This window comes from Dunckerocampus dactyliophorus, chromosome 2, assembly GCF_027744805.1.
Source record: "Dunckerocampus dactyliophorus isolate RoL2022-P2 chromosome 2, RoL_Ddac_1.1, whole genome shotgun sequence".
Classification (NCBI taxonomy): Eukaryota; Metazoa; Chordata; class Actinopteri; order Syngnathiformes; family Syngnathidae; genus Dunckerocampus; species Dunckerocampus dactyliophorus.
This window is the reverse complement of record NC_072820.1, coordinates 10,419,597-10,432,056: the sequence shown is the minus strand read 5'-3', so window position 1 is coordinate 10,432,056 and position 12,460 is coordinate 10,419,597. Positions and strand designations below refer to the sequence as shown.

Genomic DNA, 12,460 nt, shown 5'->3' with positions numbered 1-12,460 from the left:
TGAAGTGGTGTAATGAGATATTCTGTTGCTATGGCCTGTAAAACCTGTCCTACATGTATAGAGTATGAGCATTGCATTTCCATGATGCTTTCCCAAGTTGACAATGTGTCTCGCTTCATCAGTCACTGTCCTCGGGCAATCACACAAGGAATGCGCTACAAAATAGCTGAAATTGTGGAGGTATAACAAGGACAAACAGGTGGCCCAACAGCAGAACGCACAGCCAACCAAGTGTTCATGCTTCACTTGGATGGGATTTTCCTTCTCACGCCATCGTCAGGTCAAGAGATAATTAATTAATGGTCATATTCTTGCCCTGGTCGTAATTCAAGCTGTCACTCCATTGGCTCTCAGGATTATGTAGTCATGAGAGACAGCATATCGGCATTTCTCAATTCAACTCAAAACAAGAAGTTTGTCTATTTTTCTTGCAAAGACGCTGCGTTCTGTTTATACTAATATGTTTGTTTAGGCGTATAAATAATTTGTGTTTTGTTGTGCTCTCAAAGCTTTGGAGAATATCTTCTACATGCTTTGAAGTGCCTCTTTGCACTCACTGTATAAATATGGCGGTAGTTCAAACAGAACTGGGAATGACCTCCTGTTGACGGCCGTATTTTTACAGGATGTTTACATTTTTGTCTCCAAGAATAGCAAAGTGTCAAACTATAGCAGGTGAGAAACAATATGGATTAGGCCAGGGAGACATAAAAAATGACTTTTTGTCTTGTAAATGTATACAAAAAAATCACAAACACTCTGAGAGGTAAGCAGTGTCCCCACTAGGAAGTCGACACAAATCCATGACTGCCCGTTTGTCATTCTATTATGTTAAAGCTCTAAGGTAATGGTCATAAAACCCAGCACTATATTATGTTGTCTATTATATTGTATATTTTTTGCCATTTCCATCTATCCATCCATCCATTTTCTCTTGCTTATCCGGGTGCTGGTCACAGGGGCAGCAGTCTCAGTAGGGAAGTCCAGGCGTCCCGGTCTCACCTCTTCCAGTTCCACCGGGAGGACACCAAGGCGTTCCCAGGCCAGTTGTGAGACATGATCCTTCCAGCATGTCCCAGGTCTGCACTGGAGCCTCCTCCTGGCTGGGCATGCCCAGAACACCTCACCAGGAGGGCGTCTAGGAGGCATCCGGGCTAGATGTCAGAGCTACCTACTGGCTCCTCTCGATGCGAGGAAGCTCTCCGTGTTCGTGTCCTCAGACTTCCACTATATCAGTAGGATTGACTATGTCCTCAGTCAAGGTCAGCAGGCTTTCCTAACCACTGGAAATAGTATGGACCGGGCACTGCTTCCCCTTTCTGAGGTGTCGATTGGTTCGCTGGAACCTCTTTGACGCTGACCGAAAATCGTGCTCCATGGCCTTACTGAACTCCTTACACATATGAGTTTTTGCCTCGACCACCACCGACCGGCCTGCCGATGCCTGTCTGCTGATTCAGATGTCCCACAAGCCATTCATAAAACTCCCTCAGCTGGATGGCTACCCTAACCTCCAGTAACCACCATCAGGTGTGGGGTTTGCTGCCACGAATGGCACCGACCAACTTCCAGCCACAGCTCTGATCGAGTGCCTCAGCAATGGAGGCACGGGATATGGCCCATTATGACTCAATATTCTCGTCCTCACCCAGTATGCAGGCGAAGCTCTGCCGGAGGTGCCAGGTTTGTCCGGCATGCTCCCCTGCTATCTAAACCAACTCATCACGAGGTGGCGATCAGTTGACAACTCAGCTACTCTCGTCACCCTTGTGTCCAAATCATGCGGACACACTATTGCTGATACGACTACAAAGTTGATAATAGACCTGCGGCCTACAATGTCCTGGTGCCAGGTGCACTTATGGACATTCTTATGTTCGAACATGCTGTTTGTTATGGACAAACTGTGGTTACCACAGAAATCCAGTAGCATCACACTGCACAGGTTCAGATCGGAGAGGCCGTTCCTACCAATTACGCTCTTCCAAGTCACACTGTCATTGCCCAGATGGCCATTGAAGTCTCCCAGTAGAACGACCAGCAGTGATGGACCACAAAAAGGCTGGGTGGTCTGAACTGCCATTTTGCGTGTACACACAAACGACAGTTAGGAACCTTTCCCCAACCTGAAGGCATAGGGAAATTACCCTCTCGTTCACAGAGGCAATGAGCCTGGGGGCTATTAATAAGCCCACACCAGCTCACCGCCTCTCCCCTACGGCAACTCAAGAGTAGAACAAGGTCCAGCCTCTCTTGAGGAGCTTGGTTCCAGGGTATTTTTTCTTATTCTTCCTATTTTGCTGCATAGTGCTGCGTGTTATACTGAGTGTACTATTAGATTAGATTTTTACAATCCGAAGGCGAAACCTTTAAATAATCCCAGACCACGGACATACTAGCGAGCAACCTCAGAACACAGAGAAGTTTGACGAGGTTTCACTCACGCACCAATATCAATATTCGCAGAAAAACCAATGCCAATATGACCCGATATCTTATTTTTATGCCAATATCGGCCGACCAATATTGGCGGACATCCCTATTTATTACTTCAATAATTAACTGTTCTATGGACTATTGTTGTTTTGGTGTTATAAGTAATTACGTACCTATAACAAAAAAAAAGTAAATTAAATGTGCAGATTATTTAGAGACAGCTAGCGCAACATGTGCAAAAGAGCGTTTGGCTTAACGTGCGGATTCCATAGGCTACATAGGCTTGCAGTTGTTATGCTCTATCTTTTCTCTGCTGCTACAAATGCTCTCAAATGTGTGTGCTTGTGTGGAATGTTTGCATGTACATGTGTGGCACTTGCATGTGTGGCTGGGAGCCGCTCCAGCACATGTCAGTGTTTTATAGGTCCAGTGGGGTTTAAGGTTAATGCAATAAAACAACCTTACCCGTGCCCTGCGTCTGTCTTGAGAGAGGATTTAAGACCAGAGTGAAGTAAATTAAAAAAAAAAAAAAAAAAAAAGCATAAGGCGAGTGAGAGTGAAGTACAAACAGTGCAATGCAGATGACTTGGTTCTGCTGTTACAAAGGATCTGCTAGTAGCCAACTCCACTTCTCAAGAACAGATGATGTTAAGTGAAGGAGTAGAAGAGTTAAGAGTTGACTAAATGCACTGCAGGCAAAGTATATTTTTAGTAGCCTGGCAACACACAATTTCTGATTGTTAACACATTTCAACTGCTTATGCCTGCTCCGAAAATAGAAGCCAAGGTATTTCCTTGTGCATTTATCTGTTTTTTTGCTTATCTCATGCAGTTGTTTGTATGACACACAAAGTAAAAATGAATCAAGAACCACTTGTTGCAAAATACTGCCAAAATATTACAATATCGAACATGCATACAGCTTACATTGAATGCTTCATGTTACAATTTACAATTCCACATGTCTGAAACGGAGTAGAAAGAGGCACAGCTTATTTAATCCTACCATCTCTCCCTATTACATCAAAAGCTTATACATACGTATGTTCACTTGTATTCAACATGCACTAATTCACTATTTACATTATTCTTCCATACAATCAAAGCAGTTATGATAATAATAATAATTATTATTTTTAAACAAAAAATAAATTTATTTTTCCCCTGTTGTTGTGGGGATCCACTTCCAGGTATGCCGTCTTTTGTGTTCTACTTTGAGTGTCATTGAATGTAGATAAATTAGTTCGTAATACCAGTACTATCGTTGAGCAGGCCCTTGCAACGACGATATCAAATGTCAGTTGTTATTGAATGTAATCCTTCTAACTACATGGTTCCTTCTTTGTGGGTTGTATTTTGGCACTTTTCCCGAACACAGATCTGTCTGCTGACACCACTGGTTTGAATACCGTCTGGTGGGAGCAGACGCAAACGCAGCAAACACATCGGAAAAAATGACTGACGATTACCGATGACTGCTAGCAAGACAACCGCTAACTGACGATAATGTCCAAACTTCAGTGTTATTGACCACGAACAAAATGAGCAGAACAAGGGCTTCTTTCGCAGTGAATGCACAGGAGGAGGACATGGAAGAGAGCTGTGATCCAGGTAGTGCCAGAGAAGTAATCATGATGTTGAACAAAATAAGAGATAAACAGCACAATGACACGATGTTCTTACAAAACACATTGAGGAAGTGAAGATTGAGGAAGCAGAAGTACATTATTTGGGGTGTAACGATTCATCCACTACATTGATGCATCAATTTATATTCCTATGATCCAACTACATCGATCTGTGTTCAGCAAGTTTCCATTCCGGATGGCATATATCGACCTAACACTGTTTAAAAAGGTAATCAATACTAGGAAATAAAGTATTGGACTGTAGCATGGCAGGCTTTATATGGATGTGTGTGGTTTTTTTAGCACTTTTAATGATAATGATGTTAAACGTTACTAGTGTAACAGTTTGATTTGGCGTAAGTTGATTAGTCATGCCTGTTGAGTGGGGCGCACGGATGACGTCATGTAAAGGCGATTGTTGTGGTTACCAGGGGTTACAGTGTGGTTGGCACATGTGCAGTTGAATAAACGGAGCCGACACATCCTCTCCAAAGAGCACAAATTTGGGAGTTTTGTCTTGCAAAGAATGACTCTAGACGCCCTACGCCTTGGACGCTACACTCGATTCAGTCTCCCTGTGATGTCATCGCCACGCATTATACTGAATTTATACTTTATATTTAAATAGTGTTGGACCACATCGAGTCATACGAGTGCTTTGAAAGTTAAGTCCAACTTTAAGCCTTTCAAACTCATGGATTGGAGGTTCATGACAAGATAAAAAGGTATGTCGGATATAAATTCACTTTAATATCTATCTACAGATAACATTTTGTTAAAATCTGATGGTGCGAAATATGTAAGTTTTGCTCTGGAATTACTGTGTACATGCAATTTGTAGTGTGTGTGTAGTGAGGCCTACATGAAATGACACTTGATTTTCTTCCCTGGACTTTTTTGTTATCAAAAACATGTAAATGAATACACAACAAACAAATATCACAGCCTAAGTTATTATATATTTTGTAGTACGGCTGTACTTGGTCGGTGGGTAGATCACAGCTTTTGTCTTGACCGAAGGTTAAAGCAACGGGAACCAAAGGCACTATTTCCCGGTATGAAATTTGCTATAACTTCTTTAATACATGGGGTAGAGAAGTGAATGAGCTATCAAAATAAAGTTCAGGTCGTGTTTTATCAGATAGAATTAATCACAGACTTGATTTAATCCAACCTGTTAATTAATTCATTGTTAATTCAACCTGAATTGTTGGTTAAAATATGAATGCATTTGCCATTAATTGTTGTTTGTTTGTTTGTTTGTTTATATCCGTAATTAATTTCTACCTGATTCCCTTACAAAAAACAACGGCAATCTAGGAAACTTCACCTGCACTGTCCAGAATCCAGGTATTTATTTCTCAGTCAGTCTGGCTGAATTTTTAAAAATTTGTGAATCGAAACGTTATTAAAACGTTATTCCACCCCTACAGGGAACTGAGCAAATATTGAAGATGCGGCCACAAGGAAATAGGAATCTACTACAAGGAAATAAAAGACAAAACTCACAAAGACAAAGACGAAAGTAGGATCCAAACAAGAGCGTTGAGGCTTAATTGGTTGCACAAAGCCCAAGCCAGGATGAGTAGACACTGATTAATCAAGCCAGGTAAACCAATCCCAGATCAGGGCACGTATGCGGCTTCCTTGAATATACCCCACTATCGATCACAGAGTCACCGATTCACCGTGGCAACGAGAGCGGCGTACTTTGCCCCGACGGAAGCGGAAATCCTCATAGAGGATGGCTAGTTACACAGCCATGTATATACTCCCCCCCGTCCCCCCGCCCCTCAAAGTGTGAATATGAGAAAATTCTTATATTCCCTGAACTAGATAAAGCCCTTAAAATCCTCCTGGCACACATGTGTCAAACTCGCACCACACTGCAAGGTTTTACTGTATCTCCAACCAGTTTCTCCAGCAGGTGCTTTAATTGATGAGCTCCTTCCCTCAAACTGAAGGAGGTGTTGATAATTAAAGTCTCCTGCTTTAATGACCAGCTGGAGAGAACCTGGGGTATTATTATTACCTAACAAGTACATCATCTTTTACTGTAATTGATAAGAACATTAAGCGACACTTAATAGAGTTTACCGCTTTAATACTCACATCTTTGTGATGAAAAGCGTCGCTCTCAGTTTCATCTGCTGCATTCTCCTCTGCTGACACTGACAGCGGCGGTGCTTCTGTCCCCGTGTCTACGTTTGTTGTGACAGTGGACAGTGGAATAATTATTGGTTTCCAGTTATGGTGACTACTGATTGAGATAAGGGATGAGTTTAAATTAGATCCTGGACCTGAGCCTGGTCTGGAGCAGGCTAACTCCACATAATAAATCTCCATAGCAATTTACTGTATGTCACAACATATTCCGCATTCCACTATCCCACTTTTGTGCAACCAGATCACGGATAATTTGAGCCAGCATAGCCAAGACATCCCGGCTTAATCCCTTATCTTAGTTTTGTGCAATGGGCCCTTGGTGCATCTTGAGGTCATCAACAATCACAAAACACAACAACAACTTGACAAAAATAACAGATTATGTCACATTCAACGTTAAGCAATACATTTCATTCATTGAACGTGATCAAGAAGTTATTATCTGATCTACATCGAGAAATCACTCATGAATTGTGCAATTCCGTCAAATATTTGACTCCAGTATTTACTAGGCGTGTCACGAGATCACGTGTCACGAGATCTCGCGAAATTAAAACATGACAGGATTTCTCGTTCAGAAAAATGAGCACTAGGCATGGGACGATAATAAATGAATGAGTCACACAATGAAAATGAAGGATAATTTTGCCAGCCTCCATACATTGCTATGTGCATGCATGTCTGTTTTCCTCATCTTCCGCCTCCAAACAGGCAGGTAGAGAGTTCACTCTGTGCATTGGTTTCAGCACCTTGGCGCTTTGTTCCATGGAACAATGGCATGAACGGAGTGAGCCCTTTTGTCAGTGGGTGGGTGGAAGCAGGGCCGACAGCATACACACAAAGTGCAAAAGAATGTAGCTTTGTTAAGTGCAACGCAAGGTAATGTAGTATAAATTAAATTAGTAGATTGTAATATATTGTCATATATTTTTTATATTTTTCATTGTCCTTTTCTTAAAAGTAATGTTAAAGTCTCGTCTGGTCTAGTTCTCGTAGACCCAATCTTGTGTAACACCCGTAGTATTTACATATTTATTCTTCATGTATTTGCTTTACTTTCCTTTATTTAATGCCCCGCTTATGCTAACCGAATTATTTTCGATATCTTATCAACAATTCATCTATAGTTTTTTTACTTTAATTCAGGTTGAATCTTATTTCTTTCCTCATCCTTTAACATTTTTATTTCTTTCTTTTCCTTAACACTGCATAAGCCTATATACTGGGTTCTCTACTTACGAACATCCAACTTGCGAACATTCGGAGATACGAACGCAAGCTGACTGGTCTATATTTTCATGTATTTTGTCTTAAATTGCGATATTCTGTCATTTGAATTTGTTCGAAAATGGCGCTCTACAGTTCTACCGTATCATCTACGAGGAGAAGAAAAGGAAGACCATACAAACTTCCATTGAAAGCTTCTTCAAACGTAGATCTGCTACTCCTGCACCGTTGTCACCAAGTGACTCGCCACCAATGCCTACACCTTCGTCTGCACCTTCGTTGCCAATTCCTTCCACCTCAGTAGTTTCCCCTGAACTACCTCTTTTAGAAGAGTCTACCGACGACGATTTGTCCTTTTTTCAATAACTCCTCCTCCTCCTCCACCACTACCACCAACTACGTATGCTCGACCACTTCTCTTTAAAGGTAAATAACATTTATCATTACGTATTATTATATTATTTTTATTATTATTGTTTTTTTCATTAATTATCCTCGTTTAATATTACTACTGCATCCAAACTCATATTTACATACATACGCATATACTGTATATGTACTGTATACACGTACATGTAGTACCTACATCGTTGGTAATATTACCTTTTGCACCTGCACCACCTGAACCATGTTGTAGTCAATATGTATTCTTTACACTGTATTCTTTACTTGCGTATCTTGCTTGCTGCTGTAACAAGTGAATTTCCCCGCTGTGGGATAAATAAAGTACAAATGCAAATACAAATTGTTCGACTTACGAACAAATCGACTTGCGAACAGACGTCTGGAACCAATTGTGTTTGTAAGTTGGGAACCTAGTGTATACTGTAGTGTCATTTTGTCAATTCAAACATTTGGTAGAATCTCTTTCTGAATGTTCCCCTGTTCTCCTGTTTCAATGCCAGTGTTGTTTTGAACTGAATAATGCTGCCAAAATAGAGGTGTGTGTGTGTGTGTGTGTGTGTGTGTGTGTGTGTGTGTGCGTGTGCGTGTGTGTGTGTGTGTGTGTGTGGATGTATACAGTAGCCCCGACTGAATCGACTCACTTCTGTCAGCATTCACCCGCTGGTCACTGTAAGCAGTTATCTAGGCAAGAATGTGGGCGGCGTTGCACTTTGTCTTTCTGCCTAATTGAGTGCCACTAAATAATGTTGCCCACAAGCTTTTAAGGCAATGAGATGCCATTGATTTTGGTTTGAATCAACAACTCCCCTCTACTCTCATTGACCCGAACGCCTCCTCTCCTCCACTTGCTTTAATAGCCCACTTGAGATCTTTGGCCCCACTGCCAACTGCACATGCGTTCACCTCCATGAGGTAGTGGAATGTTCTACATTTACTCTCCGCATGTGTAAAAAGTCCCTAGTTGACTGCCTTTTGTTTTTGTTTTGTTTTGTTTCTCTTTTACTCCCAGTGTTGCTCACAGGGTCTAAAGTAAGACATGGAAATCCACCGCTCGTTGGAATTCACCTTTTTGAGTCAAGTTACGCTGCTCTCAAGTGAGCAGGTGTCAGCTGGTTATGTGGAAGTCACCCACTGCAGCTCCACCACTCCCCCGGTGTCATGTGTTTTCTTAGCCTAACAAGTGTGTCTGTATGTTTTCTCTGCTCTCCCCACAGGTAGACAAGGTGTGTGGCCTGTCGACCAGGGCGCCTACCGGCATGCAGCCGACCAGCCCGGAGGTCACAACCTCCAGCCTGACCTCATCAACTCCATTTCCTTCAGCTGCCCCTTTGAAACCTCTGCCAGAGCAGTGGCTTGGGCAACTCGCACATTTGAGGAGGTAGGCTGAAGGAATTTGTGAAACTATCATTTTTAATGCCGATTGCATCCTATATAAATATAATACAGTAGAATAGCATTTGTATACATTATTTAGTAATTATAACAGTTAATAATGCACTATTATTATTATTATTATTATTTTTAACAGTAGTAGTAGAAGTAGAAATATAAAAGTGCGTCCGTTGGCGGCTCAATATGGATGTTGGTAACCCTACATGACACAGCACACATGTAGTGTTTGCCGCCGCACACTGATGGGTTTTTGTGATTGGCTTTGAACGGCATTTATTGGGATATGCCAATCATGTGCTTTTTTTAGGAAAATCGGCCGATTTTGATCGGTGGCCGATCGATCGGAGCGTCCCCAGTTAAAATGTACTTTAACATACTTAATTCCATGAAGGGAATAACATTGTGAAAATAATGAAGATCTTTGCACAAATGATCATAGGGTAATGTTTGTGTTCTATAATAATAATATTCATAATAATAATAATTGTATATGTAAGAATAAAATAAACAATACAAAAATATATGTATAAATTTATTTTTTAATTTATTCAACCATGTTTTACATTTAGATTATAAATCTCCTCTAAAAAAAATACTTTGCTATTTAAATGAATGAAGATGTTTGTCCAAATTATAACAGTAAAAAAATTAACTTACCCATAATAATAATTACTTTATTATATTTACTTTATTATATCTAATATATATTATATAAATAAAGGGTCATTTTGCTGTGCTAAATAAATATTTACCCATCCATATATCCATATTTTTTATCCATTATTTGTTCCCCTTTAAATTTGCAGCATTGTTTTTGCTGGAATGCCACACACAATTGGCTATCCCCGAGAAACACACAGCTATCTTGTTCTCCGCTATATGCCATACTGGTGCAGTGCATGCCCTCCACTTAGCCTTTGAAGCAGCCTTCTGATGGCCACAGCAGCTGGCACGGGTGTGTTGGCCTATGGGCAGTGTGGGTAGGCTTAATCTTAACAGACCAACAATTTCCTGTTTACCCAGACAGCCATACCACCAAATCTTAACACCAGCTGGCCTCAATTTAAATAGTATGACACACATTTGCAGAACTGCCTCTCTGACCTCGTACCAATCCATGAATCACTGCGCTGATGCCAGCCAAGCTGACAGGTCTAGCGTGGCAATGCCACCATCATTCATGGCAACACAATGCAGAGCTCCCTGAAGGCTGCCAACCTTGGCCAGGGCACGTGTGAGAGCTGACCACTTTACAGACTTTTACCGCACTGCTGAAAAAGAAACTAGATCAACATTTATGTTTCACTTCAGAAATATTAATTCAGAAGCTTTTTTGAAAATAAATTATTAATTGTGAATAAAAAGTCAGGAGAAGTGATTGTCTTCTGCATGTGCATGTGTGTCCATGTGTGTCCTCACCACATGTGTCTCGTCATGATGTACTTTTGTTTCTGTTTTCTGTCTCTCACCACACATTTTACTTCCCCTGCATCCTCCTTGCTTGCAACAATCTCACCTGGACTCCAACTCCCATCATTCCCAGCTCGCCCCCACTGAAACCCTCCAAGAGCAATAAACATAGTCTGAGAACACTCTCTAGGTAAGCATGCATCCATCTGAGCAATATCTCACACACTCGTACTGAGACTTTTATGAGCATTGGGTTTTTAATGTCTTCAAAACATTTGGGTTATGCCTGTACCCTGGTTCTGTATTGGAGAATGACAGTACTAATGCCACCATTCAAGAAATAAGTCGTTCTCTCACAAGAGTGAGTACACCCCTCACATCACACAACCATTTTTATTGTATTTTCTCAAGGGACAGTGCTATAGAAATTAAATTTGGATATGAGGAAGAGATCTTTACAAAGATCTTCTATTCTATGCACATTTTGATATTAGTTGTAAGTGAACTGGAAATTCCATGGTTGTAATTGTTACATTATTGAAGTATGACTCTTGGATAATGTTTGTTCTTTTCCTGATTGATGATTTAATCCATTACACAAAAACCTGACAGGAATATCATGGTTTCATTGAGTGGCTCTGGTATAAGTCATTGTTGATGTGTTGTTTGCAAAATACGCACGCAATTTCTGCTCCACAGATAATATCAACGAAGTAAAGGAACTTTGCAAATCCAATGTCATACATTACCTTTCGTGTCCGCCGCCATCACACACATAATTACTGTGGTGTGAGAAGTGTCTTGAACACCTTTTGTTTTGCTTCTAACAGAGTGGTCCACAACCTTCTTGGACCCACGGCCCGGCTCGTGTTCCCACAAATCTCCGCGGACCGGGTTGATGGTGGTCGTATAGCGATGTCATTTATCTCATTTTGTATGTATTATGTAAAACTAAGAGAGCAACAACATCAAATTAAAAGCACAAAGTGAATGGAGAGCCACCATCCACCACGATAAGCTTGGAGTTTGTTTTTCAGAGAGAGGTTTATAGCGCCGCTGCTACGTGTGTGCTAACAGGCTGTGTGCTAGCATGAACTTGAAGCTGTGCACACGACAAATATGCACAGTAGCACTCAATAATGTAATCAAACTTTACCTTTATGGATTCCCACGGAGTATCAGCATTTGGGAGCAAATATGAAGTAAAAAAACCCCGATGGAAATACAGTATTGTTGACAATCTGTGCAGAGTGGGAGAAGGCTAGCGCATGTAGAATGGTGCGTTCAAGGGCTGTCAAACAAAGTGGGACACTCGCATCAAACAACCTAAACATACAAAAATTTCAAACTATATTATTTTTTTAATAAATCAATGGCCCACATTTCCAAAATTGACATGCATTTACTTAAAATTGTATTTAGTTATTTACAAAAGTGTTTTTTTGTGGATGGGTTTTGTGTGTTTTTTTATCAATACGCCTGAAAGGTTTCCTCGGCCCAGTTCGCCCACGCCCACGGACCGGTACCGGGCCCCGGCCTGGTGGTTGGGGACCACTGTTCTAACACACACCAGATGCAAAGCAAGAAACTCAGCTATACTTATGGGGCCAAATTATGTTACGATATCTATAAATAATGTGGTGTCCTATCATCACAATTGTTATTATGCATGTTTTGTGAGTGTACGGTTTTTATTTGCCACAATTTTTTATGACATTAACATTTTACAGTTATCTTTTTACATGCTTTTTATGATGCGGCGCTAAGTTGTGAGTGCGCCTCAACTTAAAATTTTG

At 40.9% G+C, this 12,460-nt stretch overlaps 1 protein-coding gene across 3 annotated transcripts in view; it reads left to right on the top strand.

Annotated features, from left to right (window-relative positions):
• LOC129177668 (glypican-5-like) overlaps positions 1 to 12,460 on the top strand; it is a 142,604-nt gene that overhangs the window by 51,184 nt on the left and 78,960 nt on the right. For 2 of the 3 annotated variants that reach the window (XM_054769030.1, XM_054769028.1), the window contains 2 exons: positions 9,077 to 9,240; positions 10,798 to 10,854. In XM_054769030.1, the coding sequence (XP_054625005.1) occupies positions 9,077 to 9,240; positions 10,798 to 10,854 (221 nt within the window). The remainder of the gene's footprint in view (positions 1 to 9,076; positions 9,241 to 10,797; positions 10,855 to 12,460) is intronic. The other variant, XM_054769029.1, reaches the window with a different exon arrangement.